Below are 21,813 nucleotides of genomic sequence, written 5' to 3'. Positions count from 1 at the left end.
CTTATAGCAGCTGCTAAGTAGCACAGCTTTACAACACCAAAAAGAGGTTTCTCACGGTTTTCAGTCGACCCCTCGAAAAACCGGGACATGAGCCAAAATTGCCGAATTCTGCCGGGACAGCTGGTGAAACCTCGGGACTGTCCCGGCTTATCCAGGACGCCTGGTTATCCCACAGTTAAGACAGTAGAGATTGTAGTATTGTAATTGCATTTATATAGCTCTTACTACCCCTGACGAGGCGTCGACTCGCTTTTTCGGCGAGTAGCACGCTGCTGAGCCTCTGGGGTATGTGGCAGCCCCCTGTATTGTCTGCCACGTGCCTCTCGCCCCTCACAATAAACGTTCATAAGCTCCGAGCTCCCAGAGTGCACCGGGCTCCCGAGAGAGAGCAGTAGACCAGGACAGAGCGCGCTCTCTTGGCTGAGGAGCCGAGTCCCCTCGCTCGCGCCCGTGGGAGAGAGCCGGCCCTCCCTGCTCCACACTGAAGGGGCTGTTGACGCCTTTTCATACTCACAGACCTGCCTTGTTGTCCGGGGCATGTTTGAGGCTTTCATAGACGTGCGTTCAGACTCCCCACAAGGGCCATTTCAGGTTAAGAGCAAATCGGATCGTTTATTTTGGGAGTCTAGCCTACTCCTCCCCACAATTCTAAAATCGAGATCTAGTGAGAGAGAAAAGAACCTAAAAGTCATCTTTCATCTACTGTACACATACACAGTATATACACTTTAATGCAATTGCTCGAGTGCTTGGTTACAGCTTCGATTAAGTTTCAGCGGCGTAGAAGTGTGTCTCAATGATTAGAGCGGCAGACCCTGATGCAGAGGTCTAGCCCGGGACCAGGGGCGGCTCTAGGCTCATGGTGGCCCTGTGCAGGGAGCGCAGGTAGGGGGCCCCGGAAGAGGGGGTCCGGGCGGGGCAGAGCTCAGGAAGGTGTTTTTAATAAAACGTCCAGAAAAGGCGTTAGATGACCAGTAACATGGTAACAGAAAAACGACGTTTACTTTTTGAGTGCTCATCACTTGGATATAGAATCTGGGTCTCTGGAGGGACCCCTTTCAACAAGAAAAACACGTTGCGCGTCCGTAAGAGAGTTCGGCCACAAAGCAGGATCCCTCCAATCACATAAATCATATTCAGAACACGGGTCTGTAACATGGTCTTGCTCTTTGGCTTCCTTTTCAATACCAGCATCATCCGTCTGTGAAATCTGAACCTCCTTCAGAATGCCAGATGTTGATGGACCGATGAATGATGTTTCAGTTTCTCTGTCTGAGGGTCTTTTGTAATAATCCTCATCCTGAGTTGGTAATTGCTGCATGTTTGTATCAATTTCAGAGTCACCTTGTTCATTTTCATTGGTCTGCTCATGAGTATCATTCTGCTCATGGATATCATCATTGTTTTGTTCTTCTTTATGGTCGTCAGCGCCTGTTTTACCGAGTGCATCAGCAGTACTCTGGCCAGAGGATTCTCCATCTTTAGGTTTCCCTTGGGTGATAAAGTTCAGGATTGCTCCTTCCTGTGACGCTACGAAAGCCTGCTGAGCCACCTTTCTCTTTCTTTTCGAATAACCAGATTTGTGTACTCTAATTCTCTTCATTTTGCTTGCAATGCAGCGGGCGAGGCTAGCAGTGGGTAGGGAAAAAAAGAAGACAATCAGCAGTGGCGGCTGCTGAAAGATTTTGATGTGTCATTTTTATTTTCTTGCAAAAACAACAGTTGATGGACAGAATGCAGAACAATGTCATACATTCACCCCAGTACAGAGATCTGGGCCTAAATCCATTGTATGTTTGCTCACCACACCACCCCAGTTCAGACATGGCCATATGCAAATCAGCCTTGACCCTGTGCCTCATGGGAACAGTCCAGCCCAAACTGCCAAGCCATGTCTTCCCTGGACTACACAATGAAGGACCAGCATACCTTAATGAACAAGTGAATTTCCACCAACCTACCAGGAAAATATGTTCCAGAACCATCTCCCTAGCAGCCACCCAATGCAGCCGCGGATAAAACAGTGGAGGCCGCTACTTCTCCCACATGGCAGTGAAGACCTGAAAACCCTCCCCCTGCACCTTAGAGCCTCACCATCGCTCCAGCAGTTCAGGAAGGACCACAAGACCTCGCTGTTCAACCAACAAGCAGCATGATCCAGCAGCATGAATCCCACACCGCCTCGAGACCCTTATGTGTGAAGCAGCTGAGCTTTACAAACCCTGACTGATTGATAGTAATTACCCTTCCCACTACATGTATGACACATTATGAGGACTAGCCACATATGGAAGGTTTATTTGAAGAGTGTTATAAAACTATAGGGTAGATCATGTGACTTGGCATACAAGGTCTGTTTTCTCAGTCCACTGAGAACAGTAGAGCCTAGAGAATAGTTCATGATCTATTTGGGAAGTGACCTTAGCAGGAAGAGAGTAAGCTACCTTGAAATCATGGCACACAGAGACCTGTCTCAGTACGTCACTAATTGATCCTGAAGACAGCCTACAGGTAACCAAAGACTCGTCCACTTTACCACATTGTCAAAAGACAAAATACAATATATTTAATTAAGGTTTCTTGTATAGTGCCATATTCCAGCAACCAGTTCTGCTCGCTTTCAGAGCACCTATTAAACAAGGATTAATTACAGTGAGTCCTAAGGCTATGAAAAAGCACTAGAGGTTCACTGAAGCAAAATGAATGTGCAAGGAACATCCAGTCAGGAGACAACTTTCAAGCAGACGTACGAATCACTAGCACAGCGTACCAACGACCCCATGGGCCGTGGCATAAGCAAGGAAAATGGCCCCTTTGGCTGCTGCTCAGGAAGTAAAATATAGAAATTATCAGGGTTCAATGGGCCCCTGAGGGTTTTGGGTCTCAGTACCACTGTACTTGCTGAACCAATGGTAACTATGCCCCTAGTATGGACAGAGAAGGCTGCTTCACCAATTGCAAACTGAGGACTAGTTAAACTAGTTTTCTCTGCTAGTCACATGACAAGCACTGGAATGTAATTAAAGAAATGATCAAGAAGCCAGTCTCCTACCAAGGTCTCTGCAAAAGGGCATTAGATTGAGTTAACATGGGTAGGCACTGCCATCCTATTCCAGGCGTCCATCCATAGGTGCTTGCATTTCATGTCTGCCTCAACACCATATAAACAGACATAACCAAATGCCAAGTACATTCGAACACTCAATGTTTTAAAAGATTTGTGCAGGCAGATCCACTCGTTAGATCACAAGTATCAGCTTCATACTCTGTTTTCATGATTGTTGATAAGTAATTGTAATCATTTTAATGAATCCTTAACATTACGTCTAACACCTCGTACCCTGCTCTCCTCTTCCCCCCAATACGACCGTGCCTCCCAAGTTACACCTCCAAAAGTCACCATGCCTCCCCTCAGCCACAAGTAAACACCGCCCCTGCACTCCTGACTCACTCTTCCCTCAACATACAGCGCCGATCTGTACCACTCCCTACCCCTGGCGCATGGTGACCACCTCTCCGACCCGCGCCCTCTCAGAGATGAATCGTGAGAGAGAGGCTCTCTCTCACGATTCATCATGCCCTCCCTTCCCATGACCACCAGAATACCTCCAGCTCACCACCTCACATGGCTTACCTCCACCCAGACCCAAAGCACACACCATCTACAATAACATCCTCACCCAACCTTCCCCACGCCCCCGGCTCCTCACCCCCACGGGCTGTGATACATTCCTACGCCTGATCTGCCCTCCTCCCCAGGGCTCCCCACACCCTCGTCCAATGGCTCACCTTCCCTCGGGTTCACTCTGCAGTGGCACACGCTGACCTCCTCACTCCCCCTCCCCATGCCCTGACCCTCGGGCTGCTCACCTCGCAGCTGGCACCAAAGGTTGCACACTGGCATGCTATCCTCTGCAAGGTGGCCTTTCTTGCCCAGGGTCTCTAGGCGCGCCAGTGCATGGCCTCGGCCGGTCTCGGTGCTGCTCGCTGCACGCCGGGCACGGGTGCTGCCACCCCTCCTGCCGCCAGTGATGCGTGGTGCTTCTGTAACCCCTTCGCTGCAGGACTCGCGGGCACTGCGCATGCGCGCGCATGCGAGCCTCCGGAGGTGCCAGATCTGGACTATTAAAACAAGCTTGATTCTCCTGGAAAAAAAGTTCTAAACAAGCACAAGACCTACCAGAAGAGCCCGAAACAAGGCCGACCCCACACAAAGACGAGACTGGGTTAGAAAGGAAAAGAGTATAAGAACAACCATTCAGCGTGCATCACATTGGATTTAGCACGCCTCAGTCGTTCATGCGCCAAATCCCTGCCAGGGGCCGCCACAAATATGTATTGTATCTGATTCTTCGTGGTGGCCCCTGGGGTTTGGTGGCCCTGTGCAGGTGCACAGCTTGCACATGCCTAAGGCCGCCCCTGCCGGGACCAGGGTTCAATTCCCCGCCTCGGCGGGTCTTGAGCTCAAAAATTCCACGGACCTGATAATTCTCGCCTCGGTGCCATTCCAATCATGGAGTCCCACTCTGCAACTCTGGGCAATAGCTTGCTTAATCTTCCACAACGGCCCCCACAATGCTAAGGATGCCTGGCCTCCACCTTGGGGGTGCCCAGGAGTGGATGCCTCACAGGGAAAGCCAGGATGGGTTCCACAGCGGTATTCGTACAAGCGCCTTGAGACCCTTGCGGGTGAGTAGTGCGCTATACAAGTATCAATTTACATTTTACATTTTTTAAGGAAACCTGGGGGGGGGGGGGCGGGGGTGCAAAGTACATGGACAACCACCACACGTTCCTCAGTGTACTGTGCCGGGGAGGGGCGGGGGCTGACCCATCCCGTATCGCGGGCACTGTCAAGTGTAGGTAATTTAGCTTCGAAATGACTGACAATGACCTTTCCATTTGTTCGTGTCAACACTGTGCTTAAATGAATACATTCCGTCAAATATTACAAATGCTTGAGTGAGTGTGCTGCTAAAGTCCACAGCAAAAGCATCAATATATTTTCCTGTCGACCCGATTAGTTCCCTGTAGTGTGCCCTAAAGACTGGCAGAGGGACACCCAGGCAGGCTACTGAAGCAGCCTTACTCACAACAGCATGGCGGCCTTGGAAACCCGCCCTTACGTTACAATTATCGAAGGAGAATCCGAAAACTGCAACAATACCACTGCAACATCTACGACTACAGGTGCCCATATAAGCGATGTCTCGCATAAAACACAGCGGAGACCAATGAACTAATAAAGGCCGCAGCCCAACAAACTAAAGTGACTTTACTGAACTGTCGCTTTGTGACAACCAATTAATTCACCATGCATCGCAGGCAGGATTACTGGGCACACGACTGGCACTCCTTTCTCAGGGGATAGATGGCTTGCACGCTTTTCTCCTCAACTCACGGACATGATCATTCCATAAGGGCACAGCACCTTGCTGAAAGAAACAGGAACCCGACAGGAGGTGGAGTGTCCATAATTCTCAAAGAACACTTTAGCTGCACTCCTGTTGTAACCTCTGCACAACAGTCTCTAAAGATTGTGAACGGTTATTAACTGGATCCAGTTCTCCCTATCCTAGCTAACTCAGCATTGACTCCTTACTTCCATATTATTAGCACAATAAAAACCTCTGCTCACCAAAGCACTGTTTGCACCTTCCCAAAGAAACAAATAATCAATCAGATACTTAGAAACCTCAATCAATAAATCAATCAAGTAGGATTTATTCAGTGAGGCTAATCACACGTGAGGGTATCCAGGCGCTGGGGGTCTTGAAGCTTTAGCTGGGTTCAGTTGAACTGCCAGGTTTTGAGCCCCTTCCGGAATTCTAGGAGAGAGGTGGAGATCCGGAGGGCACAGGGAGGTCGTTCCAGGATTTAGCCGCGAGTTGGGAGAAGGAGCGTCCTCCACTGTTGCAAGGGGTGTGCACGAGGGAGAGGGAGGCGGAGCGCAGGTGTCTGGAGGGTTGGTGGAAGTTCAGGCGGTGGTTGATGTAGGCTGGTCCTTGGTTGTGCAGGGCCTTGTAGGTGTGGATTAGCATCCTGAATTGGCATCTCTTCTGTACGACTTGCCGTGACTGCAACAAAAATATCTCCCCCATTATTGGTCTCTATTTTGTAGCACAAATATTGGATACACAGCTGGTGCTTAGCTTGAGCTGGTGGTTTTCGGTGCTTGACATCGACACGAAAATATCAACACTGACACTTATGACTGTTTACCACATGGTAGAGCTGTTTGTCTAATTTAGAGATGAGCACAACAGTTGCTTATTAATTCAATATACATAAACAATGCCTAATATCTGCCACCCAAGCCGTTCTTTTAGCTCAGTAGGCCTTAAATAGCCTGAATGGTCACACTTGTATGAGTCTGGGGGTTTGTAGTTGTGTTGGTGCTGTCAGCAGTGCTGGAAGGGGCAATGGGTGGTGCAGGCTACAGTGGCCTCCTGACGAGGGCCCTGGAACTTTTTTTTGTTTTTACAATTTAAACACTGTAAACTGCTTAATCTGTGTCAGCGGTCTCCTACACAATTACCAAACATATCTTTTCTCTGGGCACAGTACAGAAACAGCCACAATCAACACCACTGACCATTTTTTTTAAAAAAATTGAGAAATATGAAACCAACATATTTTCTTGGCTTATCGTCAGTTTTTGGTACTGTTGACCTGGACACTGCTTGTTGGGATTGGTTATGTATTCCAGGGCAAACGGGCTACTGGGCCCAAGGTGTGGTTATTGGGTCCCTTTACCTCTGATGTCCTCGAGCCGGCCTACTTGGAGATCCAAATACTGAGTGCCAAGTACACCATTTAAAATTTGACCTTCAGGGTAGTGACTCGAGCATTATCAGGCTTACTCAGGAGATGGAAGAGGGTTAGAGACTCATAACTCAGTAACTCATGGAATAACAGTACATAAATCGACTGTCCGGTCGGTGCATTATCTTTTATAAGAAAAAGTACTTTCTTCTACCCCCAAAACAATATCACACAAAGAAGCATGCTACATCTGGCGTAGTTTAATTACTATATATACATCTCTGTATAAGGCTTTGGCCAAGTGTATCGGATCTGGAGTTCTCAGGACCAATGAGCCATCATTGCTTAAGGGGTGGGCAGTTACAGTTCAGGATGGGTATACACAAAATCTCAGTGTTGCCCAGGTCCCTATCGGACTGTGTACCTGGTGATCGCTGTACATGGAACGGGTGCACTGCATTTGAGGCCACCTCATTGAAGTTTTCTTTATCCACCAGGCTCCTCCTCCTGCTGAAAGCTGCCTCTGCAGTCCTGTAGAACTGTACCAATCAGGCCAGGAATGGTTCTAGTACTGGTACCAGCTGGCATAGGCACGAATACCCCATACTCAAACAAGAGATGCCCCTCGCCGGAGGGAGCTCTACCAGCAAAATAGGCAGGAATCTGGTGGGGAACCAAATTTGCCCCGGGAGCCTACACCCTAGGTTCCCCAGGTCATAGTCCTAATATAAGAGCAAACCTCAGGGAGGCCCACCCCGCAGTGCCGTAGACAGAGTTGGCAATGGAGAGGAGCTGCCACCTGTGGTTTTAGGTTATCAAGCTTGTCATGCTTCAGGAAGCTGTGGAGGACATAAGGTTACGGGTGGGTCCCAAAGCAGCAAAACTCTCTGATCTTAGTTTCGTTGATATCACAGCCACTATTGTCTCAGTAAAAGCAAAAGAAAATGAGTAAGCCTGGTAAGAGTGAGGATGGCGCTGGAACCCAGAGGAAACCCGCTGCTCACAGGTATCTCTTCAGTCTCTATTTCGACTCACTCATATGAATGAGGACAGCAGTCTAAAGCAAGGACAGGTGCAGCACACATCAAAGCGGGTTGCCGTTACTACAGTAGGTGTACAACAAGTACAGAAGAGACTTCGGGTACGCTGGTAGGCCCTTGGTTTTTTCTGTCCCAATGGATATAGAACTTGAAATTGTCAAAGAACGAATAATTGATGCACTGCAAAGCAGCCAACGCGGGGTTTGTCCTGACATAAGGAACGCATCAAGGCTATTTTGTAGAATGTGGACTTGCGCATGTTGGATGCACAAACAAATGAGGTGGTGAGTGAGATCTGATGCTCGGTGAATCATGATGCGCCGTGGAGGTAAAGATGGTATACCATGAGCAATTTTCACTCACTCTTGTAAGAAGTACAGTGCTGGTCAGTGCACGGGGTCAGAGATGCACAGCATGATATCAGTCCGATGGTAAATGGGGTAAGGTCTACGGATACTCTCCAGGGTATACTCCTCTGAGTAGAGCTGAAATAGATCAATAAGTAGCTTAGAAAACGCCCATCAGTGGGTCCATTCAGTCAGTGTCACATGTATTGTGGAGGAGGCATGGTAACACCCCCGTGGGGGTGGAGGAGGTATGTTACCACCCCATGGAGGAGGTATGGTAACACCCCATGGAGGAGGTATGGTAACACCCCCATGGAGGAGGCATGGTAACACCCCCGTGAAGGAGGCATGGCAACACCCCCATGAAGGAGGCATGGTAACACCCCCATGGAGGAGGCATGGTAACACCCCCATGGAGGAGGCATGGTAACACCCCTGTGAAGGAGGCATGGCAACATCCCCGTGGAGGAGGCATAGTAACACCCCCATGGAGGAGGCATGGTAACACCCCCATGGAGGAGGCATAGTAACACCCCCATGGAGGAGGCATGGTAAGACCCCCAAAGTTAAGCGTTCCCTTGAGAAGCCATTTGAAGTGTGGTTACTGGTCCACATTTTGTTTCTTCGTGTGCTGCCCCTATTCCTGCCTTGAAACCCAATCTCGAGTTTTCCTGCTGAGGTCTTTGAGACATTGGAAGGTGTTGCACCACTGGGAGGGGCTTGTTTTTAACACACTCCTTTTTTTAAACACAATTTTATTGAGTTGTTTACAAGTTTTACAGCATATGAAATTCACAGCTGCATAACCACATACATTTCTGTATTGGTACTCTTGTGACATAATAGGGTAACCAAGCTGTAAACGTATACATACGCAACTATCTATAATAATATTTTGCAATATAGTGGTATATCTGGTATAAGGAATAAGAATTACAACTGTAAATAATCTGTCATACTGTACAAATCTCATATCTACTCAGTAAACTATAAACTACTACTCTTCAAACTAATAATGCCCCCTCCCCTCGCTTCTCTGGCATCCTACATAAATGACTTTCATGGTAGATTATGTTCTCTCATTTGAAACCATACAGTTTTCTGATTAATCTACATGTATAAGCTCCTGTGTATTAAGACAGTTTAAAATATATGAATTAGATTGGTTTGGTCATGTTAGCTGGTATGGACGCGAGGGATGTGGTAGCACTCTAGGACGTTGGAGTTGCTAGTGGGTCTAGCTTTTAATGATTCTAGCATCTGATCCCATTCCATAGAAATGGGTAATTTACGTAGTCCACGAAATTCTTCTTGACGAATAATCGCATTCTCTGCAGTGCCCCAGCGAATCATTTCTGAATGCCATGTGAGTGGTGTAGGTGGGGAGGCAGATTTCAATCTCATGGTGATGGCTCGCTTCGCTATGAGGATGGCCATGTCCGCAAACCTGTAACAGACTTTCTGACCTTTCAGACACTGGTGTAGTCCCAACAGGCAACTTTCTGCTGTCGCCCAGACATCAGTACCAGTGATTTCTTGTACTCTATACCGGACCGTATGCCAGAAGCTTCGTAATTAGGGGCACTCCCATAACATATGAAGTATATCAGCATCCGCCTCCTGACACCTAGGACAAGGGATTTGTGCATTCGGATACATTCTATTAGGACGGTGTGGTGTAAGCTATGCCCTATGCAGTATCATGTACTGTATATATTTAAATTTTGCGTTTCTAGATACATTTTTAGGGAATTCTAGTATGGTAGCCCATTCTTTATCAGTTAGGTCCCTGCCCACATTCTTGGTCCATTTCGTTCGGAGTAGGGTGAGTGGTGTTCCTGAGTGTGCCTTGATGCCCTTGTATAACCAATGGGTAAGGTGACGTCCTTCTCGCATTAAATGCATTGCATGTACAAGCTCTTTGGTGGAAGGTTCTATTCCTTTGGGGGACCAGCAAAGATTAATGTAATGGAAATGGTGGCATTTAGGATAAACAGGGTCTGAGGGACCCCTTGAGTGCGAGCGAAATTATCGTGATCTGCTAGCATTCCGTCTATTAAGAATGTTCCAATTGTGGTCACCCCTTCTTGTGTCCAGTGGGACAAGGCACATTTAGAAATGAGCCCAGTGGCGGTGGGTATCCCAAGTAAGAGGCTATTAGAAGAGTATGGCGAGACTCTTTTAGTGTACTGCATTGCCCGCCTCCAGTATAGTAGTGCTGTTTTTAGCAGGGGGGGAAGATTGGGAGGTAGCTTAGCGTTTGGCAATAATAGTGAATGAAGAGTACCCTGATTAAGGAGCTGTGGTGTATAGCCTATCTCTTGTATATGTCGCCCTGCCAGCCAGTACGATAGCCATTGCAGTTGGCTGGCCATACAGTACGCACGAAAGTCCGGAGCGCCCAAACCTCCCTCCTCAGTTCTCAATTGTAGTTTAGCCAAGCTCACCCTCCTACGTCCCTTACCCCAAATGAGTTCTGACAGGAGTGTATCCATGGTACGAAAGATTTTGGCTGGAATTATTATCGGTAAGTTGGTAAAAAAAATATAAAAGTCTCAGGAGCATCACCATTTTGGAGATGGCCACCCTGCCCATCACCGATAAGGGCAACGAGGTCCAAAAGGACACCTGCTAACTCACTCCTTTGTGGCAAATAAATCTGCTATCTGAATGAGAAGGCTGTGGAGAAACATGTTTTAAGACGCCAAGAAGATTATGATCATGATACTCTGAATTTCCCTACAGGCTAAGCAGCTGAAGGCATTGTGTAGTGTTGTCACATTGCCTAGCTTGGACCTCCCATTACCATTCCGAACATGGCTGTGAGTCGTATCTGCTGCATTGGTGCTGGGTATGTTGGTGGTCCCACTTGCACTGTCATTGCCCAAATGTGCCCAGAAGTCACTGTCACCGTGGTAGACATTAATGAAGATCGCATCAGGGCATGGAATTCTCCCCAGCTGCCCATCTTTGAGGTAATCTCTTTTCATTGAGTTATAAGTTAGTAGAGAAGGCTGCTGAACTATTGGCACAAAGTCTCCTCTTTAAGAAAGGAACTATAATGCATGTGAGTTAAAAATCTATCTATCTATTTTGTTGAATCTGTATTTCTATAGAATCTTTCTAATCTTTCCGACTATATTTGATGTACATTTATCATCTCTAAAACCTATCTGATCAATGTAAACCTTTTTTTTACAAGTTGGTAATTTTCTGTGATCTTCAAATTTCACGTTGATGTAGACTTGGTGTACCAACCCTAGAGCTGCTGACTGCCTGGATCAGTGTGATATTCACTCACTGAATAAAGGCACCGCATGGCTTTGCAAGCCATCTAGGTGCATGAAAAGATGCGTCCGAAATCAGGATCTGGTTTGTCTTATGTAAGTGCACTTCCTCAATTTGGGCATTAATTAGAAGTGAAGGCATCTGCTCTAGGATAGGATTTTTCAAATCTTAAGTAGTCTCCGTAAACCTTAAATCTTGCAATAATAGTGTTAGCCTGATCATGCTAATTAATTCTTTAAGAACATTGTGATTCAAAAGACCATCTTCTGGTGCTTTTGCGGAATTCGTGACTGTCACATGTGTCGAGAGTCATGCACATGCCCTGCCGAGAAATTTGCATTTCTCCGCTCATACTGCCTATTTCTTTTTTTCCTCAGCCTGGTTTGCAGGAGGTGGTGGAGTCTTGTCGGGGTGTGAACCTCTTCTTCTCAACAGACATCAATGAAGCTATTCGGGGGGCAGATATTATCTTCATCTCGGTAAGCTGGCACGTCTCTCTCCCATGCACAGGACCCCTGGCCAAAATGGCGACAATCTTAAGCTGTCTCATGTTATGCATGATTAGCAACTAAAGGTCTGATGTTTCCATTCTCCTACTTGTCAACGTGGATTTAATATGGGAAAACTACACATTACAAAATGCAAAGTAAAAAAACATGCCTGGCTAACTTATACACACTAGCCATGGGGCAACTTAAAATCTATGGCTAGCAAATCTGGTGTTTGGGTTAATAAAAGAGCCAAAGTTGGCCTAGTTGATGGGGTTTGGAGTTTAAAAAAATATTCTTATGCGGATGTCCCCATTTCAGCGGCAAGAAGTAGAGTAATACTTATTAAAAAGCAAGATAAGATGTCTTCTGCAGGGTGAGCTTCCACAACAGAGGTCTGTGTTTGTTCTTGTTGTTTAGTGATCAATAAAATGAGTGCTGTTGGTGTGGGTGAAGGCGTCATTTATCATTCCTGTACCTAAGAACAGGATGTCAGGTCTCTGAAACACTATATAAATGATACAGTGCAATACTGTGTGCTCTGCATAAGATGCTATGTGAAAATTGATAGCATCACAATGAAGTGCATAGTGTAGAAAGAACTAAGAACGTTGGAAGATTCTGATCTAATTGACATGTAGTTTACGTAAAGTATATTTATATGGGCTTGGAGTCGTGCTTGGGGTCAATGCAAACCAAATTAAGCTGTAGTGTTAAGTGAATTATGCAGCACGGGATACATGCATATTATGCAGCACATTCTGTAACATTTTTATTAATCTATTAAGACATTTTAACAAACATGAATAAAGTTATATAGCCCAATTAAACAATGGCCTGCAGTCGTGGTGGGTCCATCACAATGTGTAAATGCAGTGTGGAGGTCCCACCACGAGTGCGCCCCTTCCGTGATTGTGGGCATCCACCACGAGTGCGGAGGCCCTTTGTGAATCGGGCGCATAAAGTGGATCTTTGATGTTTTAGAAAATACATGAGTTTCTTATGAAAGAAAACTAGACACAGCAGATACTATTCAATATGTTAATTGCTAACAAAGAATGTTTTTGTCGCGCATGGAAACACCATTGTTATTAATTATGCCTCCCTATCTCCTAGACTAAATAACAGTGTTGTAAATATATACAATGCTGGCTCTGCATGTAGGTACTTGCTGTTGTGACGGACATGCACCCCTGCTCTGAGTGCCCATTTTGCAAACATATCTGGATCCCTGGTGCTGATTTTTTGGGTCATCAGTGAACACGGCTCATGCATGTGTGCAATGACTTACGCCTGTCTCACGGATTGCAGTCTTCTTGGACCGGGAGGGGTGCCCAAAAAGCTACCCACTTGGTGGTTTAAAGGCTGAACTTGTCAGAAGTTTAGTAGCACAAGTGCAGTGGAGGCAGTGTACCGTGTACTGAGCAGTAGGAGTGAACACTTTTTTACCTGTGTCACTGGAGTGAGGCCTGCAGGCCCACTAATGTAAAGTTCCGCTGCTGTGTGCTTAACTCACCCTTGGCCTACATCAAGTTAGTGTTTGGCTCTGTGCAGTGCGCATGTAGTTGCATGCTAGTGCTGGGTGCCTGTGAGTGGTACATTACATGGAAGACTCTGGGTTCCATTTTGGGAGACCCTGGGCTGACTGGAGGCGCATGGGGAGGTAGAAGATTTCCCCAGGCATATTTGTGGATTGCTGCTTTCCTGAGAGCTGAGTGGGACACACACTGGAGGAAGGAAGAGCCAGCCTTTTCAATACACTTCAAAGGGTGCTCTTTGATTTTGAGACAGGTCAATCAGTGGAAAGGGGCCAGGGCACATCTGAGAAGGGAGGTGGGTTTGGCAAGGGAATCATAAAGAGTAGGGCTAGGGCCCTTTAATAACCCTTTGGTGCACATATCCCTGTGGCTGCCATCCAAGTGTGAACTTCTAGTCACTCCCATGGCCTGTTTTGTGTGGCTTCTGGATCTTGAGTGTTTCCTGCTGTGGCAGACTGCTTTCTCTAGGAAGGGCAGGTCAGAGAAGTAGGCATTTCAAATGGAAGCAGACCAACAAAACAAAGTTCACTTTTTTGACTGAAAATGGACTATTAGAAGGGGAGCTTGAGACTCCCAAAATTGTCAACTGCCAGGCAGCCAGTAGGACTGTATGTTGAGGAGGAGAAGAGCTGCAAGACTGCTACCTGTGACCAGCACTAGGGGGTTTGTTCTGCCAGTATCCCTGCAGGGTCAGGGGCTATCACTCAGGGAAATTGAAGACCACCTGCCCTGCAGCACCAATGCCTGTCTGCTTGCCAAGACCAGTGTGCCCTGTTGAAGAGGAGAGAGCTTGGTGGAAGCGAGTTCCTGTGGGGCATCCTGGCAAAGGGATCCCCGTTGCGAGGTGTGAGAGCTGCTGCACCAAACGGTTTGTCTCAAGTTAGTGACCCCAGATGCCAAAAGGGTCTGTCATGAAGCTAGCCATTGCTGCACCGATCGGGCCATGCCCTGTATGCAGGTTAAATACAGCAAACTCACTTGCCAGAGGGGACTGCCATGAAGAGGGCATGTTGGTCCTGCCAATCTGGCCATAGTACGTGTCTGGGGTAAGTTGACGACTCCAAATGCCAAAGCGGGAACCGATGCGAAGAGCTGGGGTCATTACCTGGTTTCGCTAATGCTGAGAGAGAAGGCCGCTGTGGTGACCTGCTAGTGCTGGAGCCCGACCCTCTACTTGTGAGAGAGATCAGCATACTTACTGCGTCATTGGAGAGAGTGCTGCATATGTCTGGCTGCTGCTCCTGCAAAGCCGACAACACTACTCCATGCTGGCAGTGGCTGCAGCCGTCCGGGGTGTCTGAGCTTGGAACACTTTGGGATCTCCAGTATAGCAACCCCAGCGGAAGTGTGTGATCATAAGGATAAAGGGTCAAGGGGACTTATTCTGCCTTATAGCATTGAGGACACTGGAACATTTTTGACTTTAGAAGAGTCAGAGTGGGACGACTAAGACTTGCACTGTGGCCTAACCTAAATTTTGTCAGTAGTGAATGGGGAGTAACCACTACTGATAGAGAGGGAAGTAGGACCTGCCTATCCAACACTAGAGTACTGTGTATATTATTTGTGTAAGCCATATTTTACTATGTCTTTGTATATAAATACTAATTTTTTTCATAGAAGCAAGTATTTAACTGGATCATCTTCTATTGCTGCTATTCAACGTATTTTGAGTTTTGAGCCTATGTTCAGCCGTTGCATTTACCTTCCCCCAAGAAGCCATGGACTGCTCGATCCATGCTACTACTGAGAGTGAGGTACTGAAAGGGTACTATGCCCAGGTGCTCTGGACTCAAAATAGGTCAGGCACTGGTACATCAGAAGTAAAAGGCCTCAACAACCACAGTTGGGCCCAGTAGCTCCTGCTTGACCTCTGGCACTCTGAAAGGGTTCTGACACTTCCATAAAAGGTGTGCTTATGCATACCATGTTTCAAAAGTGAATCCAGGAGTGCAGTGTTGAATGTATTCTCTGTTAGATTTCTGGAAAGGCCCCTTTTGATAAAAAGAAAACAGCCCTACAAAATAGTAGTGAATGTTATATATTATGTAAGCATCTGTAAGGCTAGAAAGACCTCACCTGGTAAATAGAACTGTGCCACTCTGGCGTTTTCTGAACTGCGTTCCATTTTTCCACCAGTGGACTCCGTAATCTGTGAGTACACGTTCAGTGTTCCGTGATTATTGTGCAAATCCTAGCATAGCTCTATGCTCTTCTGGAACGGGGTACAGCCGATATGTACCCAGAGCATATTCAAAGGTGCTCACTGCCCAAAACATGGCTACGGGGTGATTAAAGGTTGGTAGCAGCTGAATTCTAGGTCATGGACTGGTCATTTTATCAGAACCCCTGAGTTGAAGCTCTCCATAGCTACTGTCCTTACTTCTTTCAAGACAAGTGGTGGTGTGTGGGGTGGCGATGCATGTTTTCCATGCGGGATATGGTCAATTTACGGATGAACAGTGTTTTCAGAGGGCACAAGGGATACATTATGATATGGTGGGCCTCTGTCAGTTGTCTTTCGTCCTCCTCGAGGACATGACAACCTCCATGCTGGTGTCCCTGTGCCTTTGCTTCAGAGTCCCAACTAGCTAACACTGACCCAAGAAGCAACTGAGTGATGTGATGTCAGGTTGAAGACCTGCTCTTACACAATCTAGAAATGTAAATGTTGTGCACATGTATCCCCCCTGACACACCCTCTAATCCCCGACCTCAGAAGAGCGCGTTCCTAAGCCATTTCCAGCAGTGGACAAACAGTGTTTTTAACTCTTCATCCTAGTCCTTAGGACTGAATCCTGTTGTCTACAGCCTTTCATTCTCTTTCCATAAACTGTTGAACTGGCACTTACCATTCCAAAGATGTTGCACTTTAACCCCTTCAGTGCCACGCCCTTTCCCCTTCCTGTGCCGGGCGTTGCACTAGTGGGTGGGGTTCATGATGAGATAGTCTCGTCATGGGCACAGCGCAACCGTGCTCCATGACGAGACTATCTCGTCATGGGCACTGAAGAGGTTAAAGTAAAAGTTAACCTCTAAACCTAAATTCAGTTTTGCAGCGTGAATCTCTTCTGGATTCACTATGCTGTGCATTATTCCACCATCTAGTGATTGGGTCCGGAATTGTAGTATTTCTTCTTTTTTTGTTTTGTTTTTTGTTCGTGGCTTGGTGGGTGTGGACATACCACCATTTGGTGTCCTTCTGTGACGCCGACGTGCTTCCTCCGGAAGCTCCCACCTTTGGTCGCCATCTTCAGATTTTTTTTTTCCGCCGTTGGTTCTGGATCGAGATGGGAGGAGCTCCAGAACTTTGGAGAGAAGAATCCACGAAAATTGACTAGAAGAACAGGAAAACAACTTATTGACACTCCGGCCTTCGAACCGGCAAACCGGGATGCAGAGAAGAGGAATAGAACACCAAAACTTCGACGTCCAACAGAGAATGTGCACACTGGGCTTCCTGGGCGCTGTAATGGACAAGACACCATTCAAGTTCTGCAACAATTGCCACCACAAGTATGCACAGAAGGACCAGCACCCGGTCTGTAACCTTTGCCTGCCGCTCGACCACTGCTCCGAAGACTGCAACGCATGCTCGGCATTCACCCCGAAGACCTTGAGGCTGAGGGAAAGGCAAAGGAGAGCACTGGGAGGAGGTAGGCGAACTGCTCAAAAATCTGCCTGAACAGTTCCAGAGAAGGGCAAGCCACTTGGTGGAAGAGGGGAAGAACATGGCCAATACATGTTTAAAATCAGCCCTAGATGCTGCGGAAACAGCAAGCAGGCAAATGATGATCGGAGTTACAGAGAGAAGACACACCTGGCTACTAATCTCAGGGTTCAAACCAGAGGTTCAAAGTAACATCTTGAACACTCCATTCAACGGAGAACAACTGTTCGGAACAGCTGTGGATGAAAAGCTAACTCAGCTGAAGAAAGAAAATGAAACAGCAAGGTCTATGGAAGCTATACAATTCAGAGGTATGCGTAGGGGGACACCATCGCGGAGACCAACAGGCAGGGGTAACCACCAGCCAGTAACTTCACACCAGACCTTTCAACAAGGTTACCAAGGAGGGAACCAGGGTCAGCAACAGGGTCAACAACAGCAAGGTTGGCAATACCAACAGGGGAGGCAATCCTTTCGAGGGCGCACTCGAGGAAGAGACCAACAACAGCGAGGGGGACAGCAGCCCACCTCCAAGTGACTGCACTACAACCATGACGCACACTCTAAAAATATCTCCGAAGGCACAACAACCAATAAACATATAAAAACATCAGGTCACAAACAACAAGGAACACCTCCAACATTCATCACCAGTGGGAGGAAAAATAGGAAACTTTCTTGCAGGAGTGGAAGAGGATTACATCCGACAAATGGATATTAAACGTAATTCGATACGGATACTGCATAGAACTGGCAAGACAACCGCCATGCAAAAAAACAAAGCACAAGGTTCATTCAAGAAGAGAGCTGTCTCATTTGCTCAAAGAGGCACGATAACTTCTACACAAGGGTGCCATAGAGAGGGGGTGCCTAACAAGGAAAGGAACAAAGGGGTGTATTCAACGTACTTCCTCATACAAAAGGTAGACGGAACATTAAGACCTAAACTAGACTTAAGGTTCCTAAACAAGTTCGTAAAAACTCAAAAATTCAAGATGACATCCTTACAAGAGGTGATACCTCAGATACAGGTTGGGGACTACATGGCAACTATAGATCTAAAGGACGCTTACTTGCACATCCCCATGAACAACAGACACAAAAACCTACTCTGAATCGTAATCAACAAAGTGCACTACCAATTCACGGTGCTAGCGTTCGGACTCAAGTCAGCACCAAGAGTGTTCACAAAATGTCTAGCAGCAGTAGCAGCCCACCTAAGAAGGCAGGGAATACACATTTATCCATACCTAGCCGACTGGTTAGCAAGGGCAAGCACATACAAGCTTTGCAAACAGTACATAGAAAGGGTCATTGAGACCTTGTTCGAGCTCGGTTTCTCAATACATTGGGAAAAATCATCAAGAACACCAGAGCAAGTGAAGATTTTCTTAGGGGCAGAAATCAACACAAGAGTAGGGAAGGTGTTCCCAAGCTCATAGAGGACAGTAGTAATTCTGAAAGAGAAACATCTTTACCGCAAGGGGCGAGTTCTGACAGTGAGGACAGTGGGGAAACTACTAGGGATGATGGCTTCATGCATTCATCTAGTCCCAAACATTCAACTGCACATGAGACCATTCCAGGAATGGATTCAGCAACAATGGTCACAGGCAACAGGGAGTTGGGAGGATCTAGTGGTTGTCACACAAACAGTTATTCAGGAGATGACATAGTGGAACAGAAAGCCTAAGCATGGCGGCGTGGCTTCTGAGGACTTAGAATTTTCTCACCTCAAACTACCAGAGAGCACAATGGCAGTACTCAGAGAAGCAAGAAGACCTGCAACAAGGGGGTGCCGCTCGTAGGCGCGGACTTCGTATTTTTAAAACAATTCATTTTTACCTGCCATTACCCTTGAGGAGCTGCTCTGGAACTGTGGGGGAATTCTGAATAGCGTGGACACTTCGGGAGGTTGCTGTTGTGCTGGGACTGCGAGGCCCAGGGTGCCTTGTTTCACAATCATCCAACGCACCTGATCCTCTTCCCGGCCACACCTCCTACCGCTATTTAATTGATAGCAGTTTACGCGTGAGCGGGACGCGTGCGGGGCGCAGTCCGGGGCGAAGCCCGGGCCAAGGGCGGGCCCGTTTATGCCCGTTCGTGCCCGAGAGAGTCCGGTCCGGCCATACCCTCTTAGTGCATCAGTCTTGTGAGTACACTTAAATCTTGTTCCAATTGCAGGAGAACAATGGTGAATAAAAGGGGCTTGAAACCGAGTGCTACTGATCATGTTGCTGGCTCGCTGGACAAATTTATTGTAAGAGCATCTTCAATACTTGAGCACGAAATTGCAATAACTGAGCGTCGGTTGTCCATGGAACCACTCTTTTCTAAACGCTCCTCATTGGGTACAATTGCATCTAGTCGCTCTCCTGTTATTTCCCCTGCTACTATGTCCACCCAGACTACTAATAATGGTCAGCCTCGTCCACCAACCTTATCTATTGTTTCCACTGATGTAGCTATAGGTACGGTCACAAATGTTCCCGCTTCAGTACTTGGCTCTGCCATTATGCCTGCAACCCCAGTTCGAGAAGTTGGTACCATCCCTAAAAGGAAACGAACTGGGTTATCACCAAAAGGCAGGAGGAATAAAATTCAGAAACCTAATCCTGATACCCTGGACACTTCTTTGACTGTATCTACAGCTACCATCAACCCAACTTGCTCAGAGCGCCCTTCCCCAGATGTAGTCCCACCGCTTTTAGATATAGACTTGCTACTTGGGAAAATGTCGACTGTGCTAGATCTAGCCATGCGGCCGCTCGACCTTAGATTGGTTGCTATAGAAAATAGGTTGGTTGCTCTGGAGACAGCTTTAGTTAAATATGATGAAAATATACAATTTACTATTTCAGGTTTATCTTCACGTCAAAACCAGGCTAACACTCCAGAAAACCCAATAATTTTGCAAGATCGACCTGATACTCAGTCGATACAGCATCGCGGAGCTGCTTGTAATCCTCATTTGAGTCATAGACGGGGGCCTTTTACACAAAAACCAGCTGCTAATAATATGTCTGCTAGCCTCCATCCAACTGCCAACCATTGTCCTGAACCTCCTGTTGAGGTTCCTCACCAGCTGGAATCTCCACGGATCGACCTTCCCCCTGAAAGTGCCCCTTACGTGGTTGTTTTGACAAATGTTCCCAAACTGACCTCTAAGAGACCAGAATCCTTTCAGGGACTTAAAAATAAAGTTGTGTTCTGGTTGAATGCAAACAGACCCCTGCCTATGAACGTACGGTCTTCTATTTTGTTTGCTAGAAGAGTTGGTTGGGTGGGCCATAAACAAAAAAATGTGGGTGGCGACTGTGTCATTAATTTTCAAGCGCCTGAGGTGGTTGACCACATATGTAGCCCCGCCTTTGATAATTTATCTTCCAACATTAAAACGCTTCCCCTAGGTTATTTCTACCCCCCGTCTACCAAACCCCCCTTTCCATGCTTAAGGCCTCTTGCTCCGTCCCACAATTATGTTGTCAGAGAGCAATTTAGCGAGGGAATGTGGGATAGGCAGCCTGTTAATGAAGCTTTGGGTTTTCCCACCCATAATAGGTTTAGCCTGTTGGATGAGGTAGAATGACTAGAGACACAAGTTAGATGCTTACCTTCCTTTACCCACACTGTAGATGAGACCGGTGCCAATGGAGGCTATGGTGACCTACTAGCGACCACCTTTGTGGGTTCTGCATCTTTGGTAGTCGGAACCACTTCTCCTATTTTTTTAGGTTCTACGTGGGACGCCCCCGCTCAATCTTCGGCTTTGAAGGTAGTCCCTGTGACCCAATTAGCAACTACTGACATTGTACCCGTTCAGCCTAATTCTATTGAGGTTCTTCCTAATTCTGATAACCAGCTTAAAGTTCTTAGCTGGAATATCGCAGGCCTAGCTTCCAATACTGGCAATCCAGAGGGGTGTTCCTTTATGGACCCCTTTGGGATTTGCCTATTTCAGGAAACCTGGTCAACTGAACCTATCCATAGACTGGGGTACATTACTTATATGCAACCTGCCATAAAAGGCCATCGGGGGAGACCCTCGGGGGGTCTGTGTGTCTGGGTGGGCACTCATCTTGGTTTCAACATCAAAAGGGTTGAAACGAATAGTAGCGATATAATATGCATTCTTTTGTCCCATAAAAAGACCCCTAAGATTGCACTTATTAATATCTATTCTCGCCCTACCCGTGGTGGTGGTCCATCACCTACCTTTGATTCCCTGTTAACCCTTTTGGAATTACTTCCAGACGATGTTGTGTTGATGATTGGAGGAGACTTCAATTGTCACTTTGAGCCCCTGCCCGGAGTAACCCCACTTACACTTGAGGAAGATGAGGCTAGATCTATACCATCTACTAGCATGTACCCTGCTAAACATTGGACCCCTTTGGTACTCCAGCTTACCTCCCTCACTTACGCCTTCTCTATGAGAGCGTGCAATGGTCGTTTCAGCGGAGATATACCGGGCCAGCCAACATACAGGGGCATGGGTCATGAAACTGTGATTGATTACGTTCTGGTCAGTCTAGACCTATGGCCCCATGTGCTGGACTTTAAGATAACTAGGCGAACTGAAAGTGACCATGATCCCTTGATAGTTGTTCTAAATTTCCATCTATTGAACACGGGGCTAGCTATGGTCACCTCTCCAGTAGGTAACCTAAGAGTTAT

The 21,813-nt window shown here is 47.0% G+C and overlaps 1 protein-coding gene across 1 annotated transcript in view; it reads left to right on the top strand.

Annotated features, from left to right (window-relative positions):
- The window catches only part of LOC146810772 (UDP-glucose 6-dehydrogenase-like), a 94,040-nt gene that overhangs the window by 3,590 nt on the left and 68,637 nt on the right, over nucleotides 1-21,813 (top strand). The window contains exons 2-3 of the mRNA XM_085617804.1: nucleotides 10,898-11,127; nucleotides 11,818-11,919. Of these exons, the coding sequence (XP_085473930.1) occupies nucleotides 10,969-11,127; nucleotides 11,818-11,919 (261 nt within the window). The 5' untranslated portion in view covers nucleotides 10,898-10,968. The remainder of the gene's footprint in view (nucleotides 1-10,897; nucleotides 11,128-11,817; nucleotides 11,920-21,813) is intronic.

The sequence above is a fragment of the Triturus cristatus genome, chromosome 7 (assembly GCF_964204655.1).
Source record: "Triturus cristatus chromosome 7, aTriCri1.1, whole genome shotgun sequence".
Lineage (NCBI taxonomy): Eukaryota > Metazoa > Chordata > Amphibia > Caudata > Salamandridae > Triturus > Triturus cristatus.
This window is presented reverse-complemented; position numbering and strand designations above follow the sequence as displayed.